The sequence below is a fragment of the Perissodus microlepis genome, chromosome 20 (assembly GCF_051167445.1).
Source record: "Perissodus microlepis isolate ML-2025 ecotype Zambia chromosome 20, ASM5116744v1, whole genome shotgun sequence".
Lineage (NCBI taxonomy): Eukaryota > Metazoa > Chordata > Actinopteri > Cichliformes > Cichlidae > Perissodus > Perissodus microlepis.
The window spans coordinates 28,109,558-28,133,024 of NC_140480.1; the positions used below are offsets into that span (position 1 = coordinate 28,109,558).

The 23,467-nt window shown below is 40.2% G+C and overlaps 1 protein-coding gene and 1 pseudogene across 2 annotated transcripts; one reads left to right on the forward strand and one right to left on the reverse strand.

The window, feature by feature from the left end:
• LOC146364775 (PAN2-PAN3 deadenylation complex catalytic subunit PAN2-like) lies at positions 1-7,142 on the forward strand. The gene is made up of 22 exons (XM_084917237.1): positions 1-576; positions 670-839; positions 928-1,045; positions 1,167-1,244; positions 1,322-1,577; positions 1,719-2,007; positions 2,217-2,313; positions 2,440-2,550; positions 2,682-2,801; positions 2,895-3,023; positions 3,130-3,329; positions 3,455-3,597; positions 3,774-3,880; positions 3,977-4,075; positions 4,181-4,309; positions 4,526-4,663; positions 4,752-4,811; positions 4,902-5,150; positions 5,286-5,429; positions 5,528-5,707; positions 5,814-5,907; positions 6,238-7,142. The coding sequence occupies exons 1-22, from the start codon at positions 310-312 to the stop codon at positions 6,429-6,431; spliced, it is 3,372 nt and encodes a 1,123-aa protein (XP_084773363.1). The 5' UTR covers positions 1-309; the 3' UTR covers positions 6,432-7,142.
• Positions 7,143-13,701: 6,559 nt separating this feature from the next.
• LOC146364776 (uncharacterized) lies at positions 13,702-20,593 on the reverse strand (annotated as a pseudogene). Its single transcript, XR_014798832.1, has 4 exons — positions 20,468-20,593; positions 17,931-18,369; positions 14,892-15,154; positions 13,702-13,868 (listed from the first exon to the last, which is right to left on the reverse strand). The product of XR_014798832.1 is annotated as an uncharacterized LOC146364776 (transcript).
• Between the last annotated feature and the right edge of the window lie 2,874 nt (positions 20,594-23,467).

Genomic DNA, 23,467 nt, shown 5'->3' on the forward strand with positions numbered 1-23,467 from the left:
ATGTAAACTCAGCCACACCCACCTTGATTCAGACCCTGAAACCTGTGAGCCTAACGTTTAATGCAGGGACAGTCAACGACTCTTAGGACCGCCTTGAATCCCAGTGGAGGTTAAATACGTGGCTCTCTCCATCAGACTTTAGATCTGGACTCCAGTTTTCTTCATTTCAAGAGATCAGGATTAAACCTGCAAGTACTACTATTTACAGAAGTTCCAGTTCCTCTGCAGGCTGATTTAGCTGAACTCAAGAAGATTTTTGAAGCTCTCAACAAAAGATTAGGTGAATACTGGGCCAACCATCACAGGACTATGAACTCTCTTCACTGGACTCCTCACTGGTCTCCTCAGTGGACTCCTGGGGGACTGGAGCCCACCATGAACTCATATCTGAATCCAAACCTCCACCAAGACGTGAGAATGTACACACAGGAGCTGGCTGTGACCGTTCCTAAACCTGTGCACGTAAGGAAGGGGATTTTTTCTGAGCTGCACAGTAAAGTTTCAGAAGCTGGCATCCCCGTCACTGCAACACATTTTGACCTGCAGCGGGAAATGCTCTGGATGGGAAACTACACGGTAAGAGCCAAAATGATGCTTCAGCAGAGTTTGTTTCTTCTACATTCACCTTAAACTTTGCACTGTTTAATAATATTTGTGCTCTTCTCTTAGGGTCATGTAAAATCCTTCCTTGGACCTACGATGGCACGCTACTCTTCTTTCCAAGTGCATGCAACTGATGCCATCAGACACATGCAGAGTTTGGACACAGGCGTGCTGTTCCTTTCTGAGTGCAACCTCAGATGTTACACTCGTGGAGGCCTCGTCATGTTTGATTATCGGTAAGTGTTACATTGACTGTTGATGACCTGAAGCTGTGAAATTATTCCTTATGTTATTGAATTAATGGCAATTTTTGGTGCTTTGCAGGATGGAAGAAGGAGCTGATATGCACAGTCTCCTCATGACTGATAACATGCTGCTCATGGGGGGATTACAAAACTATGTGGTTGAAGTTGACATGAACACACTTCAAGAAACTCAAAAAGTAAGACACCAGGCTTATGTTTATCAAAATCCACAACTATCTATGCTTACACCACTGGCACATCATACAACTGACTTCACAGCGAGTGTCTGACTGTCTGCTGTCTCGATTGTCCTTCCAGTTCACAGTGGAGGCACCTGGAGTGACAATAATGCGTCAGACCAATCGTTTCTTCTTCTTTGGGCACCCTTCTGGCAAAGTAAGTATCACCTGATTGCATCAGTTTGATGAGGTTTGGTTTATATCTCTCTAACACTGACCCTCTGCTGATAACAGGTGACCCTTCGAGACTTGCGCACATTCAGGACACAAAAGTTTGACGCATTTCCTGGCGGCCTGTCAGACTTTGATGTTCACGGAAACCTTTTGGCTGTGAATGGGTTCTCCAGCCGAGGGCTGAATGAACGTTTCCTCATGGTGTATGACCTCCGCATGATGCGAGCTGCAACCCCCCTTTGGGTGCATGTGGATCCCTTCTTCGTGCGCTTCATTCCTACCTACACGTCACGGCTCGCAATCATCTCACAGACAGGTATGAAGCTGGCTACAGGATTCTTTAGTCCAGTTTTCTGTAGCATAGTCTTACTATGTTTGGCCAAAAAATGTGACACACAATTTCTTTGTGTGATTTGTGGCTTTGCTATAACTGCCTGCATTCTGTGTCTTTTTCCAGGTGAGTGTCAGTTCTGTGAGCCCACTGGCCTCGCCAACGTGGCGGATATTTTCCACGTCAACACAAACGGCCACTTTCTCACAAGTTTTGAGGTCTCATCCAGCAAACAAGCCTTAGCCTTTGGAGATTCGGGGGGATGTGTGCGTCTCTGGTCCGATACTCGGGACGTTATGTTTAACGTCTACTCCAGAGAGCCCTGCGTTGTGGATGCACAGCCTCAGCTGACCTGGAATCATAACCTGCAGCCCTGCTCTCCCATCCCCACTGCCCAGGCTACACCCAGCTCAAGGTAACACAATCACTAACGAGACTGAAGAGTTTGCATTAGAGCGTTCATAAATATTGTTGTCAGATTCAATAAAAGTTTGTAAGATAATGTCGAGTCTTCCCCAGTTGATATAAATGGTTTGCTCAATATTTTAAAAGCAGTTCTCAAAATTAGAGTCTCATGTAGTTCCCATTAAAGGTTTCCATCTAAAACATGTTTCTTTTCAACAGATGGGCTCCTGGGATGGACCCAGAAATCCCACAAACTATTGAAACTGTTGGCTTCAACAGTTATGTGGAAAATCCTTACGCCTGCCCCTGTAACCAGGTATGTAAAAAACTTGTTGCTCTTTTAAACTGTCATTTTTACAATATTGTAATAAATTTACAAAAAAAGTTAAACCCATCTCCACATGGTGTATTTTAAGTTTTTTCCCCTGTTTGTTGTTTGCAGGTCCCTGCAAATAAAGAAGGGACACCTGGTTATTACAACCACGTCCCTGAATCTCCAGCAGAGAGTGATGAAGAGCCGCTCCTTCACACTGTTCCCGAAAAGTACAGAAAGGTTGGACTTGCTATGTTTCACCCTGGTGTTCATAGAGATACAGTTAATTATGATATGTAAGAATTTCTAGAGTGTTGCTACAAGCTTTGATTTCCAAAACATGTGACAAAGATGTGTTTGTTGTGCTTCAGGTGACAATTAAATACTCTAAACGTGGACGGGAAGATTTTGACTTCAAACATTACAACAGGACGTTGTTTGCTGGCCTGGAGCCGCAGATTCCCAACGCCTACTGTAACTGCATGATCCAGGTAAGAAGCTGAAGATTCACAATGTGTACATTTAATTTTTAATATGAGACAATTTGTCAAATGTTCCATGGGTCTTTTATGTTTGCATATTAGGTGTTATACTTCCTGGAGCCAGTTCGCTGCCTTGTTCAGAATCATTTGTGCCACAAGGAGTTTTGTTTGGCTTGTGAACTCGGCTTCCTCTTCCACATGTTGGATTTGTCACAAGGAGATCCATGTCAGGTAAGTTTCTTTCTTTCTTTTTTTTTTCAATCTGTTGGGGATTGCAAGGCTCTTACTCATTTTGTTGTGACTGCCCAAAGTAACCTCTAATGTCTTCTTCCTTAAGGCCAGCAACTTCCTCAGAGCACTTCGAAACGTCCCTGAAGCCAAAGAGATGGGCCTGATCCTCTCAAACTGTGAGGAGACGACAGGAACAGTCGAGCTAGGTCGCATAATCCAGAGATGGAATCACTTCATCCTCTACCAGCTCTTCCAGGAGACACAGGAGCAGGAGGATCCACAGGCCTACAGGACGACCAGGAGCAGGTAAAACACATCGTTGTTGACCTGCATTCTTACTGGACACTGTCCCAGTCTTATCATTATGTTTGTTTATAAATGCAGAGTTTTCCTTCTGGTTTCTGAAACTGTGATTTGTGTTTGTGTTGCAGTTCTCTGGGCTCCTCTGGCGACTCTGTCATTAGAGAGCTGTTTTGTTCTGACGTTGAGAACCGCAGCCTGTGTCTCTGTGGCATAGAAACAGTCCACTCCTCCCTCATGTCGCTCTTCAACATGCATTACCCCGACTCTCAAGGTGAGTCTGAGAGCACTGAGAGCATGGATATCTGTGACTGTGAATTACTCTGTCTTTGAAGCTTGAACTATTAATGATTACATAATGGTTTGAATTAATTTAGTTTTTGAATGAGCAGAGGGAAATATCTGCTTGATTTGATGTACACTGATATTCATTGTACTTTGACACTTCAGGAAAAAGAATAAAGGAGCACGACTTTGCTGAGATCCTGAAGAAAAGCATCTGCCTGCAGCAGAGATCTCACACATGGTGTGGAAACTGTGACAAGTATCAGCCCACAGTGAGTTACAGCTTTCATTCACTCATAATGACAAATCATTTATGGTTGATTGTTACCTTTTGTGCAGGGTAATCATTTCTTTGTGTTACACTGTAGGTGCAGACACGCAACATTCGACGTCTCCCAGATGTTTTGGTGATAAACTGTGAGGTGAACAGCAGCAAAGAGGCCGAATTCTGGAAGGTTCAGGCCGAGGTAAGCGACTGATTCACCGTGTTTAAATACAGTTAAAAGAAACAAAGAAACTAATGATTTATGTGTTCATTATTTACATGATTGCCCATGTTTCTGTTTTTATAGTACGCCTTCAACAAATCCATGCAGAAGACAGATCAGGATCAGCGTCACATGTGGATCCCCGCCACTCTCAAGATGTCCCTCAGCAAAAGTCAGAGACTGGAGATCAGCAGCTGGCCTGAGGGCGAGGAGGTGAGGACTTTAGATTTTCAGCTGATCTTTGCACTTGAAGAAATAATTGAGTAACCATATTTCCAGGAGCAATATTTTTAAAACATTATTACACTAATCTGTAGATATTGAACTATAGGTTGGTTTTAGTGTTTTTGTTTCTGTAACACATGAATTTCTCAACTTTTGTGCAATGAAAAAGTTTATCTTACAATTATTTGCACTTTCTGTTACTAGTTAAGTGCTGCTGAACAGGCGGAGGGAGCTTCTCTGTATGACTTGGTGGTCACGGTGCCGCACATCCTGGACGCTGGCACGGGTGGTAATCTGGTCGCACACATCAAAGTGGGTGAGACCTACCATCAAAGAAAAGAGGTGAGTGACGCTTAGATAAGAAAAGTTTGACATCTGCTGACTACAAAAAGTTTAATTTTTAACATTCAAAATGATTTTATTATTTCAGGGAGTCTCTCGCCAGCAGTGGTACCTCTTCAATGACTTCCTCATTGAGCCGATTGAGAAGGTAAGGATCCTAGATAAGATTCCTGCTTGTTTATTCATGCTAACTTTAATGTGTGCAGTCATTTAAAAATGTTTCTCCTTTTCTTTTCAGACTGAGGCTGCACAGTTTGATGTGAGCTGGAAAGTGCCAGCCATCCTGTGTTACACCAAGAGAAACTACCACACCAAATACGACCTCCGCAGTGAGTGTCAGCACAATCAGTCTGAAGTCAAATCCGACTTATATCGGACTGAGAAGCAGAGCAAGACAGACGCCACTTTCATCCCACTCACAGTCAGTGAGATGCCGCAGGCTGGTGACCTGGTGGGGCTGGACGCTGAGTTTGTAAAGCTCAGTGAGGTAAGTCTGGCATCATTAATTATAATATAGGATTAAAAACAATTTTAAATATTCCTAGTACATATTTTCAGTAGTTCAGCTAATCTGACTCAAGTATTTAAAACAAAATTGACCCCTGAATATGTGCGTTTGCAGGAGGAAGCAGTGCTGCATAGCGGCGGCACCAAATCGACCATCATGCCCAGTCAGATGTCTGTGGCCAGGATCACCTGTGTGAGGGGTCAGGGGCCCAACGAGGGGGTCCCCTTTATCGATGACTACATCTCCACTCAGGAGCAGGTGAGAAGCTGCAGAGAGAAAAGACCACGATGACCTAAAAGAATGAATATATAATGTTTCAAGGATCCACCCGCTAACTTGTCAATTTGTTCTTCCAGGTGGTCGACTATTTGACAAAATACTCTGGAATCGAACCTGGAGACCTGGATGCCACAGTATCATCTAAGCACGTGACCACGCTGAAGTCGACCTACCTGAAGCTACGCTTCCTCATCGATGCAGGAGTTCGCTTCGTCGGCCACGGCCTGCAGAATGACTTTCGTGTCATTAATTTAGTGGTACGTTATTTCATCAGTTTTAAATTTCAAATTAGTTCATATAGTTTAGAGATGTGTTTTTTATAGATGTGCTTTGATTTTAATGTTTTTTTTTTTTTTTCTTAAGGTTCCCAAAGATCAAGTTATTGACACCGTCCACCTCTTCCGATTGCCCTACAAGAGGATGATTTCTCTGAAATTCCTTGCTTGGCATTTTCTTGGTAAGTTAGTAGAAACAAAAAAACAAAATCAAATCCAAATAATCCAAATATGAGTCTGTAATCGAATTAAATCACATTATTACTGTGAGAGGGATTAGGATCCAAATATGTAAACTGGATAATCCGCTCATGTTACTGAAGTCAGTATAGTTCATGATGTTTTAGTTGTCATCAAACCCATCTTGGAATTAAATCTGAACAACAAAGTATTTAGAGGCTTTTTTGAGTTCATGCACTAAAGCGTACGTGTTAATTCCTCATATCCACACTGTAATCTGAAGCTGAACACTTTCATTTGAATCATTCCTGACCTTTTTTTCATGTCCACAGGCCTCAACATCCAGGGAGAAACCCACGACAGCACGGAGGACTCATGCACGGCCCTGAAGCTTTACAGGAAGTACCTGGAGCTGTATCAGGAAGGAGGGAATCATTACGTGACGAAGGTGCTCTACGAAGTCTACGACAAAGGCTTCCAGCTGAACTGGAAAGTCCCGGATTCGGATGCAAGATGGTCCGTCTGAGTGGACTGAAAGCACTCTCCTTCCACAGGTGCTGCTGTGCTTCCCTCTGTGATGGGACTGTGAGCAACACCATGACCTGAAGATGCTCGGGCTGCTTATTTTGTATCATATTTTATAGTTATTTGCTTTGAGTCAGTGACTCAGTTATTTTTATCATATCTAAATGTAAGCTTTTTATATCAGAGAGGTTTACAGGGGGGAAAGTGATCATTCAAAATATGAATTTGAAGCATTTTGTTTTTGTTTTTAAAAAAGGAAAAAGTCAAAATTGTTGCATGTAAATGAAGTCATCCTGAGCACTGTAAAATGTTTGTTGTTTGATACCAGGAAGTGGAGAATGTGCATGAATCCATGAAAATCTTGATTAAAACAGAATCCAACCACAATGAATTTAGTTTGTTTTTTTTCCGCCAGCTTCTGTGAAATCTGTTGCACTGTTCATTTTCCAGCTAACTTTTTGCAGCTTTCTCAGAATTCAGATCAACGTTCAATTTTTCAAAAGCTGTTATTTCTCTTCTATAAATGACACATTTAGCAAGTTTGAAAAAATTCCACAATATTTCACCTCGAGATCTTTAAAATGCCCTAACTGGTAAGGACTGTGCTTCAAGTGCAGCATTTACAGCCACCACCTTTGAAAAGTAGTAACTATACTTTAATAGACATGCTTCATTTAATAAAGCTTTAAGTCACATTTGAACGATTTTTTGATATAATGGTGCCCTCTGCTGGATGATCTGCACACTCTTACCATTTCCACACAGTTGTTTTTAAAAGTTTTTGACATTATTTTCATTGTTTTTCGGCTTGTTTTGTTTTGGGAACCATAAAATGAAACTGTTTGAGCTCCTTGTCTGGTCTTACCAACAACTCTACAAGTAAAACTAAACATACAGTTAGTAATGATCCAGGAGATATGTTAAAAATCTACACAACACAGTTATTTCAATGTTCCATGAAAGAATGTGTAAATCTACACAGAGTATAGTAATCCTGTTCAGCTGGATATGTGGAGGTCAGGAATGAATGTGTTGTATAGTCTCAATAATATTAAAGCAATAGTGTGATCACAATACTGATAACTGGGAGGCTTAAAAACGAGCTATTACAGTCAGAGAAATGTTGTAATATCGATAATAATAATAAAATAAATCAAAACGAATATTTTTGTCAATATGTGGCGAGTAAGACAGTCAAGGCCTTTGAACCAATTCAAGGCTCCGAAATCAACAGATTCTGTGAGAGAGAGGAAGCATTTTTTCAGGGATATAAAAGTCCAAAGAAAGCCGTAACCTTTTCCGTGCCAGAGTATTGTTTAAACTTAAAAGTCACTCAGAAGTCACCAAACACTCAGGACTCTTCAGAAGATCGTGAAGTAGACTTATAACACTATGAATGGCTGGTGTGAAGCTGATATCCAGGTCCAGATTTAGTAAGTAGAAATTTCTTTGGGTGATGTACAGTGCGCTAATTCATGTGATTCATATACAAAGATGTAAACATTTAATTTCAACAATTCCCAGCCAAACGCAGCGCAAAGCAGCGGCGTACACATGAGCACATCCGCATCCACAGCAACAACCAACATAACCACAAGTAACAGTAAATAATAAATATTGAATGTTACTGAGCAGTAGTGATGGGATTTCCGGCTCTTTTTAGAGATCCGGCTCTTTCGGCTCGGCTCACTAAAAAGAGCCGGCTCTTTCGGCTCCGAACCGGCTCTTCGGGTTGTTTTGTTGCTTTAATTAATTTATCATTAACAATAATATAAAATTATGCAGAAAAGGAATTACTAATGTAAAAAAAGTGGTTTTATTTATATATGTTTATATATGGCCCCTAGAGACAAAACACGTACAAACTCTAAAGCACATACAAACTCCAAAAAGCACGTACAAACTCCAAAACACATTTCTAGCGTTAACTGAACTTCCAAAACAGAGCTACCCAGATCACTTAAATTACACAATTGAAAGCATGTGTGTATTGTTTGTGTATTTATAGACAAGCACTCATATTTATTCAAATAATTAAAAAAAAAAAGTTCATTTACCTGTTACTACCACACACCAAATCCGGTCGTTGATACTTTCTGGCTTGTGTAGCCACTAGGTAACAAAAGCTCAACACTGCGCCCTAGCATCCTGGAGCACTTCTGTTGTCTTTTGTACGTGATTCTGAGTTTGTACGTGCTTCTGAGGTTTTACGTGTTTTGGAGTTTGTATGTGCTTCTGAGTTTTTACGTGTTTTGGAGTTTGTACATGCTTCGGGGTTTGTAAGTGCGTCTGAGTTTTTACGCGTTTTGGAGTTTGTACGTGTTTTGGAGTTTGTACGTGCTTTGTCTCTAAGGGCCACCATAAATATACTTTATTTATTCACTCCACATAAAATGTAATAAATAAATCATATAATACAAAAAACAACTATTTACATTTTAAACTTTTAACTATTTAAATTTTCAGCTTTTTCCTTTTAAACAAATTTAACGTGAAACAACACAAAACACTGCAAACCACAACACAATTAAATATAAATTAAAATATTAAAACAAAAAGAAGATGCACATTCTCTGTCATATGGGCCTGCATGATTTCTGAATCCTTTATCATCTGCAACTGAAAATAGTGGATGATTACTATACCTTTCTAATGTGACGTTGTTGTCCCTCGCTCTTTTTCTCTCTGTAGCAAAGTAACTGCGCGAATTGCTCATTATTTTCTGCAGGCTGTGTGAGGCTGTGTCTTACTGAAGTCTGACACCGACAAGGTCACACTAACAGCTCCATTTTGATATTTCAATATCGTGGTTATGTTTTGACTGAGAGAAGAAAAAAAAACAAAGTAGACGAAAATCGCTCCAATTTCAATTATGGGTCAATCTGTGTGAGGATATTAAAAAAGAAAAGTTCATCTCAGTTTTGCTGTTCCATAAAATATCAGTATTATTTCTGAAGAGCAGAAACGGAGAGACAGAGAGGGAACACAACATTTTGATCCCAACCCTCATATTTACCTATTAACAAATTTGCTTTTTGGTTGTGCAAACAAACTAAATACAGGTATGTTACTTTTCCTGGAGGGCAGCCATTTTTAAAAACAAGATGGCAGCTGCAGTGTAAGTCAGACTGTGTCAGACCTTCGTCCCATAATGATTCCCTCCTTCCTGATACAGCTCCAGGAACTTCCTGTAAAGCTTCAGGGCCGTGCATGAGTCCTCCGTGCTGTCATGGGTTTCTCCCTGGATGTTGAGGCCTGTGGACATGAAAAAGAATGATCAGAAATTATTCTCCTTTCTTTCTCTCTCACTCTATCTTTCACAAGCTCTTCTGGAAGCTTTGCTGATTTCAAATAACCCTTATCTTCACCTTACACTCTCTTGTTCGTGAGCATGGAAGAGCCTTTGCCTGCCCTGGATCAATTGTTTGGTCTTTTTCACTTATCTTCCTAACTTAGTAGAGTTGAAATGCCTGCTCAACGAGAGAAAGGCAAGATGACATTTTTCTTGCAGACATGCTTGTGGCTCAAGAAAAAATGAGTATCTGTGTTACATCATTTAGACATATAATGCTTATGAAACTACACATTGTGAATTCAAGAGGGAAATTTGTGTCACACGCTGAAGAGTATTTCATGGTTCTCATGGAGTGGTCACTTTTATCATGAAAGGCAAATGAAACTATGTGGAGAGCAGCATCTGATGAAGGCAGTAGATTCCATGTTGGTTGGTGGAGAGAGATCCTGAAAGACGTCCACTGTTAAAAATAAGCATCAGTGGAGAGACCTGAGTATGGTTTTCATCTAAAGCTAGTCCACCTTCCAGAGGTCGTCTAACTTCCAGGATTATTAATGGTAAACCAAATCAACAGTCAAGTATCTCTTGTCATTAAGTGTATTTTAAATGAAATTCAGCTTTCTGTTGGCTAAACAGCATATAGTACAATTCAGCACCTGGAAACACAACACTTACCAAAGAATCAGTACAGTGGTAGCTTAAGTCAAAGTGAGCCTGCTCAGCACATCTGTGAAACATCCAGCAAAAATCAGCAGCACAATCACATTCAGCCAAAGAAATATGTCTAGTATCTAGTGAACATGGTGGCAGAGTCTTTTTGGTGGCTGCCACTAATCTTTAGGATAACCTCCCCGATTAACATAAGAGCTGTCTGATCATTTTAAGACTCTGTTAGAAATCAGTTTACTCTGACTGGCTTTCAGCTTTAGCTGTTTCAGCTGTTTTATTGACTGTTATGTTTTTATTGTGTATTTCTGTGCATGTTTGTTGATATAGTGATCATAAATGTACATTTTTTATAGCCTGTACAGCAGGTATTTTAAATGAGCTTAAAAAATAACCCTAGTCTTGACTTCTCACTGAGTAACAAAGGCTTCCCCTTAGAGTTATTTTTCCTGAGCAGTAAAACCTGGGCTGTAAAGAAAACATGGCAGGGAAAAAGAAAAGTGTCTGACTGCTGTCAAGTGCTTTGTTTGTTTGATGTTGTTAGAAGTTTCCAGATCCAGATGCTCCTTCAGTCCCCACAGTCAAACCAACTGAGGCACCTCTGAGAGTTAAAAATGGTCTTTCAATGTGCAGCTGTTCTCAGAGGTGTTGCAATAAGGACTTCACCAAGTTCAGTGCAGTTAGAAGTTCACATGAATTTAGCAAGTTAGTTTCAACCTAAATATGATAAACCATGTTCTAACTAAAATGTACAGCTCTACCCTCATCATACGACAGGGAGAAGACACCAAAAACCAATATCACTCACTCATGAAAGGGAACAGTCCATGGAATTTATCTATCAGGGTCAACTCTATTTAGCATCAGTAGGAATTTGAATAATGGAGGAACCTTCATTTGGTTTTAATGTTATTGAAACACAAAAACTCCCAGGGCTTATGTGGCTGGTAAATTAGCCAACTAAATTAGCTAACTATAAAATTCTGGCTTGCAAAAATGATTGCTAGCTAAACCATGTCCTTATATTCTCTGATGCTAACTTGTGTTTTATGCAGTCACCAACACATTGCAATCTTTATGCTGATAGTGACCTATGCAGTATTTAATCAGGTCTCTGATACATGCAAAAAATATAACAAAACAGTGTTATGTATATTTTCTCACTGTTCACTGTCATATCTGTCAATAAAGTACTTGGTTGTGGTTAATATATACTGTGGTTTCCAATAAACCAGGAACTTCAGTTTCCTAGTGAACCTTAAACCAAAGGTTGTGACTTTAACAAACAAATCTATTTTCTGCCCGTGTGCACCGTGTTCACCTTTGGTTTGCTGCAGTTAAACTGCTCCAACAGGAGGACGTTTTTGAACCAGAGCAGAAAAGTTCTAAAGCTGAACGTCCATCTTTTCTCTCTCATATTTTCTTTTTATGTTTCCTGTGTTAAAAACACTACTTCTCAAAAACAGCAGTTAATATTTCCCAGCCGAATTGAACTCTAATCATTGACTAATTAAGGAATCACTGCAGCTACAATGTATTTTTTGGATTTGAAAACTGATGGAAAAAAAAAAGTTATGCAATGTTCTAATTGTGTGAGCTGTATGATAGTCAAGAATACACTTAGTGCCTGGAAATACGCCCAGATTTCAAAAATATTTATCTGCTCATTATAGTGCACACACACTCGTAACTGTCCTTGTGAGAAGCCCCTAGAAGGAAAAGCGCTATTGTGTGACAGTTTTAAACCAAAAAAAGGGTGGGACTGACAAAATGTACTTGTTAGGATGCCTGGGTCGTTGACCCAGGGTTTTGAGTTTATTATATTATTTATCATTTCTAGTCTTTGGTTTCTTTGTTAGAGTTCTGTCTTATGGTTTATGTCTCTACGTTCTCTAGTTGCTCTGTCTCCCCTGTCAGCTGTATCCCCTTGTCAAGTCTCTGTGTTATGTTTCCTGTTTTACTTTGAAAGTCCGTGTCTCATGTAAATGCGTCTGGTTTTGCTTCCTTTGTCTCGTTAGGCCTGATTTGCCCCAGCTGTGTTTCCCTCCTGTTACCTATTCCCTGATTGCTCCATCTGTGTATTTTAGCCCTGTGTTTCTCTGTGTCCGTGTCGCGATCTACCCTTATCTACCTGTGTGTTCTGGCTGTGTAAGTGTATTTTGTATTCCTAGTTTTTTTGCCCTTTTGAGTTCAGCATTAAAGCTGTTTTGAGTTCACGTCTGTCTCCGGAGTCTGCACTTTGGATCCTTTTCCTGCCTGCACACAGCCGTCACATAACAGTACTGGGGACTTCCCCCTTCAAGCATGAAACTTTGTATTTCATACTTTTGCTCCCTTACAAGAATAAACACAATTCTTGACTGTTGCTCATTTTTGTTCATTTTTATTGTGGCAAAAACTCACTTGACCAAAGGATTAAAATTATAAACCAGAAGATTTGGACTGTTTTTTGGTCCATTTGTGCCATTATAGTGTATAAAGCAATACTAATGAACAGACCTAAACAATGAACCAATAGAACAGGAGCATAAAGAACTCTAACTTTCATGAAATGTAAGATCAGCGTTTCCCTGAAACAATTAATAGAATAATGTAATAAACTGAAAAAACAACGCTGAGAGTTCTTTACTGCTCTAGATAGAAAAATACTGATTGAATATGGACCATCTTTTCCCTCAGGTGTTCAGCAATGACTCACAGCGGTCCCACATTTTATAAGAATTAACATTTTAAACAGTATGAATTCTCATGTGCTTCTTTAATTTGTTCCTCTCAACAAATCTTTTCCCACAGGTGCTACAAGAATACGGCTTCTCACCTGTGTGAATTCTCGTGTGTGTTTTGACCTTTGATGAGGTAGCAAATGTTTTCCCACAGGTGTCACAAGAATACGGCTTCTCACCTTTGTGAATTCTCTTGTGTTTTTTGAATGTTGATAAGTCAGCAAATCTTTTCCCACAGGTGCTACAGGAATACGGCTTTTCACCTGTGTGAACTCTTAGATGTGTAATCATATTGTATTTATCCTGTAAAGTTTTTCCACACACTTCACATTGTACAGACTTGTTCTTTGTGTCCGTTCTACTTTTACTCGATGACACAGGAAGGTTGTCTACTCTCTGACTGTGACGTCTCTCATTCAGCTCTGTATTTCTAGTAGTTCCTGAGTCCACATGCTGACTTTCTTCATTATCTCGGGTCTCTGCTTCAGGAGAGCTGTGAGAAAGGAGCTGCTCACTGTTTGGGTCTGGTTTACTGTAGGCACTTTCCTCATAAGCGGGTGTCACCATGAAGGTATCAGCCTCCTGCTTCAGCCCAAGCTGCTCTCCCTTCTGACTGCTGCAGAGTTCCTCCTGGTCCTCTTTAATCTGTGGATTCTCTGGTTTCTCCTGGTCCAGACTGGATTCCTCTCCTGGTTAAAGACGTGCTGGTCTGTAAGAACCTCCTCTTCCTCAAAAGCATGCTGCTGTAGGGCATCTGAATGCACAAAGGGGAAAAGATGATAGTAAAACAAACATGTGAGAAAATATTTACTGGTCTGAACCATTAGCAGGTCTCTACATAGTGAGCCTGTTGCTCACATTACCACTAAAATTAAAGTCTACAAACGTGACAAATTATTTGGGCACTGATGCAAATGTTTAGTTCTGACACTCTTATTAGCAAAGTTCAAAGTTCAGCTACTTATGTCTTTGATATATAAAATAAATAGATGTTGTTTTTTGTTAAATGAATGTGGATGTCTGAATTGGCCGCAGTTAAAAGAAGGCATGCTGGGGAAGAGCTCTCTTACACAGTAGTAAACGTTTTGGCTGTGCTTGAAATGCCATGAAAACACTCTTCTTGTCTAAGAAATTTAACTTTAGAAACTCTGAATTCCATATTTTCCAAAACAGAATAGAAATATTTATTCATATTACCCAGACCTGTAAACTGTTCAAATTTACCATTTCCATGCTGCAGAGGAAACATAATTCTTTAACTTAAACTGATAACAGAACAAAATGAAACTTGTGTTGCTGACTTTGTGTCTCTGTGTAGATTTTGTCTGATTTGTCTGTTTCACGTCTTTCATTCTGGTGAATTTTTACGTACTAATTTTCACCGTTTTGCACAAGTTAATGGTGGAAATGTGTTTAAATAAAGAACAGAAAATCAGGCTGAAGAGATTCATTCATGTTGCTTATTACTTTTTGACCTTCAATTCTCTGACAGTTCATCAGTCTGTCGGAGGGTCAACACAGAAACACAGACAACTATTCACACTCATATTCACACCTATGAGCAATTTAAAATCACCAACTAACCTAACCCGGCTGTTTGTATGTCTCTGGATAGTGAACAAGGGGAGAACATGCAAACTCCACACAGAAAGGCTTGGCTACTTGGTAGAGTCAAACTCAGGACCTTGTTGCTGTGAGGCAACAGTGCTAACCACTGGTCCACTGTGCTGTCTGTGAGTTATATTCACTTTTATTAAATCAACACAGTTTTACATACCTATTCTGTGTAACTTTATCACAGGTTTCCAGATGGTCTCCAGCAGTCTGAGCTGCTTTTTATCAGTCCAGACAATAATGCCTTCAGCCTCCTGCTTCAGCCCAAGCTGCTCTCCTTCTGACTGCTGCCAAGTTCCTCCTTTTCCTCTTTAATCTGTGGAGTTTCTGGGTCCTCTTGGTCCAGACTGGAGTTCCTCTCCTGGTTACAGACCTGCTGCTCATCCAGATCCTCCTCTTCCTTACAGTCATGTTGTTTTGGGAGGTCTTGAGGAATAAAGAAACACAAGAACAATAATCACTATTGTGTGATACAAAAACTATATATTTTTTATATTTAGTGATTGTTACGGCCCTAGCAGGGCCTCCTCCTGAAGGTGCCTGTGTGGGAGTGTCCTTCAATCGCTTCTGCTTGAGGTGCCACCTTTCCCTTTTACACAGCTGACTCTCGTCAGTAATTAAAGGTATTTAACCCCAGGGAAAGGTGAGCTATGGGCCAGAGTGCCATGTGAGTGGTTACAGCTAGTGAGCTGAGAGGTTGTGGTGTTTGCAGCTAGTGAGCTGCTCTCTTTCTTTTTGGCTTACGTTTTACTTTATTGACCAACGCCTGAGTTTTGTTTGTTTTCTTAAATGGTGATAGCGGCTTGTCCGTCTCTTTTAGTTGAGCTACTTTAATAAAACTCTTTAATTTAACCCTTTTGCCTCCTTGACTCTTTTTCCTGACCCGGACACTTTTTGTTACTTCCCCCTCACCGCCTAGACCCCTCAGGGGAACGTAACAGTGATATAAAAACTAATATTTTTAAAAGCATGAATCAAAACTCAAGAAATGGTGATCAGCCTATCATATGACCCATTATGAGCCACACACACACACACAAAAGCTCAGGGAAATAGTTGTGCACACTCACAGCAAGGATCCTCACTGTGAGCAAAGACACAAAGTTCACCAAACTAAAATGCAATGTGACCACCATGAAAACATCAGTGTGTAAAATCCTTTTTTAAATGAAGCTTCACTTCAACTTCAGAGAAGGCTGTTAACAACTTGTTAAATGTGTATTCCGCTGACATCTAACTATATTTTACTGCACAATCTCAGTGTTTACAGATGATCTAAAACACTAATGCCTGATGTACTAGTGATGGGATTTCCGGCTCTTTTTAGAGATCCGGCTCTTTCGGCTCGGCTCACTAAAAAGAGCCGGCTCTTTCGGCTCCGAACCGGCTCTTCAGGTTGTTTTGTTGCTTTAATTAATTTATTATTAACAATAATATAAAATTATGCACAAAAGGAATTACTAACGTAAAAAAAGTGGTTTTATTTATATATGTTTATATATAAATATATGCGGTGGCCCCTAGAGACAAAACACGTACAAACTCCAAAACACATTTCTAGTTTTAACTGAACTTCCAAAGCAGAGCTACTAGATCACTTAAATTACACAATTGAAAGCATGTGTGTATTGTTTGTGTATTTATACACAGACACTCATATATATTCAAATAATTAAAAAAAAAAGTTCATTTACCTGTTACTACCACACACCAAATCCGGTCGTTGGTACTTGCTGGCTTGTGTAGCCACAAGATAACAAAAGCGCAACACTGCGCCCTAGCATCCTGGAGCACTTCTGTTGTCTTTTGTACGTGTTTTGAGTTTTTATGTGCTTCTGAGTTTTTACGTGCTTCGGAGTTTGTACGTGTTTTTACGTGATTTGAAGTTTGTATGTGCTTTGTCTCTAGGGGCCACCGTAAATATACTTTTATTTATTCACTCCACATAAAATGTAATAAATAAATCATATAATACAAAAAACCAACTATTCACATTTCAACTTTTAACTATTTAAATTTTCAGCTTTTTCCTTTTACAAATTTAAAGTGAAAACAACACAAAACACTGCAAACCACAACACAATTAAATATAAATTATAATATGAAAACAAAAAGAACATGCATATTCTCTGTCATATGGACCTGCGTGAATAAACTTTCTGAATCCTTTATCATCTGCAACCAAAAATAGTTGTGGATGATTACTATACCTTTCTAATGTGACGTTGTTGTCCCTGGCTCTCTTTCTCTCTCTCTCCCTCCTGTTCTGTTCCTGTGCTACTGAGTGTAACTACCGCCCCTCCCCCCTCTGCCCAGCGTAAATAATAATAATAATAAACTTTATTTATAAAGCACACTTAAAAACCAAGGGTATGCCAAGGTGCTTAACAAGTAAGATAGAGAATAGGAGGAGGATAATAGAAATAGGACCAAAGCAAGTACTAAGTATGCAAGCAGATAACTGTCACTGATACATAGGAAAGCAACAGGTACAGAGCAAACAAGAATTTAAATGAGCATAAAAGTGCATGATATAAAATCATGAAAGAAATATTCAGTAAAGCAGAGTGCAGAGTGAAGCGGGAAAAAAGTGCGAGAGAGAGGGTGAGAGAAAGAAAAAAAAAAAACCCCACGTGACGGCTCGCGATAAGGAGCCGGCTCGCGTCGTTCACGTCAAAGAGACGGCTCTAAGAGCCATTTCGTTCGCGAACGACCCATCACTATGATGTACTCAACATTGGAATCTGTTAGAGAAAAAGTTTTAATAAATAAATGAATTAAAATGTATTAAAACCTAACCTATCAGTGACCATCGACCTGCACCAGATCAACATAGTCCATCACTGAACATTGAACTACAGTACTGATAAATTCAATTTATTTATTTATATAGCGCCAAATCACAACAACAGTCGCCTCAAGGCGCTTTATATTGTACAGTGGATTCTACAATAACAAATACAGAGAAAAACCCAACAATCATATGACCCCCTATGAGCGAGCACTTTGGCGACAGTAGGAAGGAAAAACTCCCTTTTAACAGGAAGAAACCGCCGGCAGAACCAGGCTCAGGGAGGGGCCGGGCCATCTGCTGCGACCGATTGGGATGAGCGAAGGATACCCAGTTTAACATATTCTAGTAAAGCTAATCACACTGAAGAATCTCAGCTTCAACAGCACATTGTTAAAAACATGTCCATACCTATGATGTGTGAGTTTCTGTCAGGTTTCCGGTTGATATCCTGTCTGTGTAGACGGTTGATCTCCTCCTCATACTGGATGATGGTTTTTTTGAACCTCTGAGAAGATTTCTTCACAAACAGCAGTTGGTCTCTCCTTGATGAACTCTCTCAGATACTGTACTGAACTCATTGCTGCTTCAACTGAGGCTGGGCGGATCAATACAAGCATCAATAGAAGTGACACAGATGTTAATATTGGTATCAGATCCACACTAACTTGACGGGATCAATACTTTAGCTTCTGTCTCTTCTCTAGGTTCAGTCCGCTTCATCAGCAGCAGCTATGTCTGCAAACACACTGCTCCTCTACCACAGTAGTGCTGTCCTCCTCCCTTCTTCTTTGGGGGTTGATGGCGTTTGACATATCAGCTTACAGATGCATTTATCCCACCTTCTGGACTGGAGTGTGAACAGGAGAATAGCAGGGAAGACAATTATATTCTTTCATCAGTCTTATAATTCAATAGTACAATTTTCCATTTACGCCTAGATTTCTGGGTTTAATGTTTTCCATAACACGTTGTATGCCTGTATTAAAGAAGACAGCTATCATCATTTCCTTATTTGTTTGAGCTTTCCTGATTTCTGATTCCAAACATAATAAACTATCCATCATCCCTTTCTTTATGAAACCCATTCTGATCCCCAGAGAAGAGACTGTTAGTATCTAAAAATCAGGTTAATCTGTTTTCTTTTAGAAGTTGAGAAAGAAATTAATAGATTACCCACAAACTGAACATGGACAAGATTTACTACAGTAGTTGAAAAATCCACTGGAAAGGGCACATGAGATTATAGGTTTCACCTCTCGTTCGCTCTTTCCCTCCGTGCTCTGTTTGTGCGCAGGCTCACACTGCACTCACCCTCCCCCGAGCTAAACATCCAATCACTGTTAGTATGCAAATGACCCTGCGTCAGGTTTCTCATTAGGCAGGGCTTTAGGGGTTATTTATTTGAATTAGGCTAGCCAATTAAGATAAATTTTATGTTGTTGGTTGTAAAGATCTTGATGGACATTTGATTTTATTTTTTATTCTAGTTTTCAGTTTTATTTTTCAAGCTTTGCTGAATTTCCTTTTTTTTTTTTTTTTTTTTTAAAAACTTGGTGTTAAGGCCCCTGGTCTTGGAGGAAGTGGCCGGCCATCCTGTAAAGAAATCCAAGCGTGCCAGGACTCACAGACGATTGGCTGGCTGGGGACCCGTGCCTGCCCACCTGCACCAGATTTTAATGTGCCAGTCCTCAAGACCATTGATTGCCTGGGGATTTATGGTGCTCCAGGGACCAATGAAGCGACTAACTGTGTTCACTGTGGCAACAAAAGCCTGAGGATCCTTCACTCAGGGGAAGACTATGTTTTTGGACTGAGCAGGCAAGTTGTCCCTCTTGCCTCTGTCCTTGACCCCCGCTTGCCTAACTCAGGTTAAGCGTGGGAGTTCTGCCTGAGTAGCCTTGAGATGTGTTTCTGCCTGAGTGGCTAGTTTTCATTTGTATTTGAACGTGTGAGAGTTGTTTTGTCTTGTTTAATTGCCTAGTGATTCGCTGTAAGCTACACTAACAGTTTTCAGTTTTGTGTTTGTAATAAACCCTTTTCTTATATTGACCTCCCTTGTGATGGGCTCGTTTATGTTACCTTCCATGGCCCCAAGCCGGGTCGTAACACTTGGCCTAACCTTATTAGTTTTGTTAATATTGGCATCGTGTTAATGTCATATTTGATATAAGCTACTCTGCATTTATTAAGGCTGTTGTGTGCTTAACATGTTTTAATCCTTTGTATCTTGTTTTCTTTAATCTGAACAAGCACCTAAAAACAGACAGTGATCTCTGTCGGCCTCTCTCGGTTTCATTGCCACCATTCATTTTAAAGCTCAGTTTTTAAAACCTTACAATGTAACTCCAGCCCAGCCCATTGTTGTTCTGCTAACTGAAGTTTGGTCCTTTTACAGCATCCTGCCATGTGATTACATTTATCCCTAACCATCGGGAACCCTCACGTTAACTTTTATCAAGTGGAAAACAGTTAGCATTCATCTTCCAGCTTCACTGTGTTTATATTATGCTAAGCATAGCTGTGCAGCTAGCCACCACGTAGCACATCATTATATACCAGCTAGCCCAACTTCAGTAACCCTACAAACATCACTGCTATTTAGTATTCTCTCTTAATTTATGTCACAAGTGATAGCAGAGCTGTGTGTTTTAATTTTTCCAGAAATCCCTCAGTCAGGGTTTGCTCACCACCATAAGCTTAGCCTTCAGTTGGACAACCCAAATTGGTCAGATCTTAGGGTAGATCCTGACAAAGTGCAATCCATTTACATGACAATCCAGAGCACCCCACCACCACCCCTTTCCCGCCTCAGTTGCCATCATGTGCCCCCTTTACATTTCTGTCTGCCCCCTCATGTATGCCTGTCTAGAACCGGCTCAGATAGCACTCTTAATCTCCCAACATGCTTATTTATTGGTGTTGTTGCTGAATCTGGTTCCACTCACCAAACGACGGCCATTCTGGATTTTATGATCACTTGAAATCCCTCCTCCCGTTATCTTATTTCACCTCTACATCATCTCTCCCGCCATCTACTTCTGCTCTCCTTTCACTTCCGTCACATCACTTTCCCGCCTGCTGTCCAGTCACAGCCTAACCGGCCAACCGCGCCCCTCCCCCTCCACTCCTGCTCTGCTGTGAGTTGTTGTTGTGTGGCCAAGTGACTAAACAGACTTCTTTGTTTGTTTTGTTTTTGGTTTCCAAAACTTATAGAGACAGTGTAAACAGGTCCGTACAACAAATCTGCGACATTACCCACAAACTGAAAGGTTAAGAAATACACTTTATTAACCTTGTTATTGATACAGTATTTATTACAGGTGCTCCATGCATTCTCCTGCTGTATATCATTAAGCAGGGCTGCCCGTTTGTCACCTATTCTGTTCGTAATTATTTTTATGGACAGAATTTCTGGGCGTAGCCAAGTGGCGGAAGACTTTCACTTGGGTGGTCTCAAAATCTCATCTCTGCTTTTCGTAGTTGATGTGGTTCTTTGGCTTCATCGAGTGATGGCCTCCGGCTCGCACTGGAACGGTTCGCAGCCGAGTGTGAAGCGGTGGGAATGAGAATCAGCACCAAATCTGAGGCCATGATCCTCAACAGGTGGTGTGCCAAAAAGTGATTGTCTGCCAGAAAGTTGCTTATAAAGCTGCAGCGCCCAGATTACGCACGTTGACAGCTACTTCCGTGCGACTGATCATGAAAAAAAACAAACAACATTTATGCATTTGTTATTAGACACAGGTATACAGTTATGAAACTTTAACGTTTCTTGTAACCGAATTATGACGCTTGTCAGAAGTTTGCTTTCAGTGTGTAGCGCAGTCACGAATAACTACACGCATGAAATAATTAATGCCTACAGGTTTAGTATATCGACTCTCGTTTTTTATATTTGTTTTAGTATTTTATATTTCATATGCATTCATTTTGTTTTCTTTGTTCTTTTTAAACATACTTTAAGAAGTTTGTAAGAATAAATCATTCCCATTGCCATACACGGGAGGTAACTCTAAAGGTGGTGGAAATTACGGCGGCTGGCTCGAGTACATAATGTCGAAAGTACAGTGAAGTGGGAGGACAGTGGCACAGGAAGGGCGACAGTATTGAGTGACCTCAAAGTGATAGTGCAGTAATGCGCCGAAAAGGATGCCAGTTGCCGTTAAGCACCGAAGAAGAAGGGGGGAAAAACACTCGAGTTGGTATGAAGGAGCAAAAATGTCGCGATTAAGAAATATTTTTTCTTATTCTAAATTGAAAGAAAACATGTTCAAAAAACTCAAAGACAGAGAAAACTTTCCTTACCCTATATAGAAGGGTAAAATGGCCTAGGTGTAGGACCAAGTTCGTCTAGAGCCTCTTAAATAAAAAAAATGGCAACTTTGCTAAAGCTAAGTTTCATCTTTGTGTTAATTATTTTTTTAATTATATTATAATTTAAAATTATTATTGTTTTTGACTGTCAAAAAGACTTTTGAATTATCAGTTGGTTCCTTTTTACTCAGTTCAACAAGCTTCATTATTATTCATTAAAGTTCTGCCTTTCTACATTTATAAAATAACTTTTATCCTCAAAGTATGCAAGGTTTTATTGTTATTATTATTAATTTTTATTTTGGGGGGGGCGGGGGCTGAAAAACGCAACACTTTTGTACAAACACAAACACTGCAAGAAATCTACAGTGAGGGGAAAAAGTTTGACTGGAAGGACCTAACGCTAGTAGAGTTGTAGAAATATCTTGGACTTCTACTATACATGGCTGTCATACGGCTACAGATATTTTGCTATGTATAACGTTAGTGTTTCTGAAAATCCTAAAAAAAAATCTATTTATTAACAAAGTAAAATAAAAATAGACTTTATTATATTTTATAGTTTTAAAATTGGATAACAACTGACTTGAAAATAATATGAAAAAAAATGTGTTTTCACCATGGGAACACTGGGAACATTGATTGCTTTAATAAAGTTATCTATATTTTTATTTTCGTACTTTCCATTTGTATTTAGATGGGGCGATGCATGGCAGATTCTCTGATGTTTCTCTGTTTCTACCTGTACTGATGCTAGCATGACTAAAACTAGCCAAGCAGCATTAAATATGTGAAGCAAGGCAGAAGGATATACTCATAAAATGAACAGAATCATGAGAATATAACATCACAACACTGCAAATGTAACTAAAATATGTCAGTATCAACTGGTATGTTATTTAAAATCTATATGAAACAAGTACACATCAATTTTTTCCATTTTTTTAAAATCCAGGTACACACCGGCTCACTCCTTGGTGGCTGCTTATCGGGGCCTGGAGCCTGGGGCTCGCTCGGGCCACTTCGGGGGTGGGGTGCCCTCGGCCTCTCGGCCTGGGGCTCGGTCACTCTGGCACAGCTGGCTGCCGACGGAGCTCCCGGGCACGTCACTGCAACCCCCCCTGGCTTATGCTCCGCGGCTGCTGAGTGACCCCTCATCTGGGACTCTCCTCAGCTCTTTCTGGGAGAGTGGCACGGTTGCCCCTCTGTTAGTCTTCCTTGGTCTCTTGTGTTCTGAGGGCCTCTGGATGTCTGGAGTTTTGATCTCCTCCATACCTGCTTCATGCCCTGGTGGACGGGGCTGTGGCTCCCCACACCCTCTAACAGATCATTACATGTAGGAACCTTTTAAATACAAGCGCGCTCATGCTCACAGGTGTACACACGGGTGCTCACACACACAAACTACACCCTTTTTGGCTCCTACCTTAAAGCACACTGTGCGCTGTCGATCTTACGTGCTGCACAGTAATGTTTAACATTTAGTATTTACTGTTATATTCCCATAGATCATTGTGATGTTGTTTATTCTATTGCTCTAGTCTTCTTCTGCTTGTTTTCTTTTTTCTTTCTCAACAGGTGATCCAGGAAAAGAAAAAGAGAAAAAAAAAAGGACACAAAGACAAAGGTGA

Coding starts and splice junctions, on each gene's coding strand:
- LOC146364775 (XM_084917237.1), top strand. CDS start 310: ATGAACTCTCTTCACTGGACTCCTCACTGGTCTCCTCAGTGGACTCCT. Junction 2,008..2,216: donor CAGGCTACACCCAGCTCAAG/GTAACACAATCA, acceptor TCTTTTCAACAG/ATGGGCTCCTGGGATGGACC. Junction 5,708..5,813: donor TTCGTGTCATTAATTTAGTG/GTACGTTATTTC, acceptor TTTTTTCTTAAG/GTTCCCAAAGATCAAGTTAT.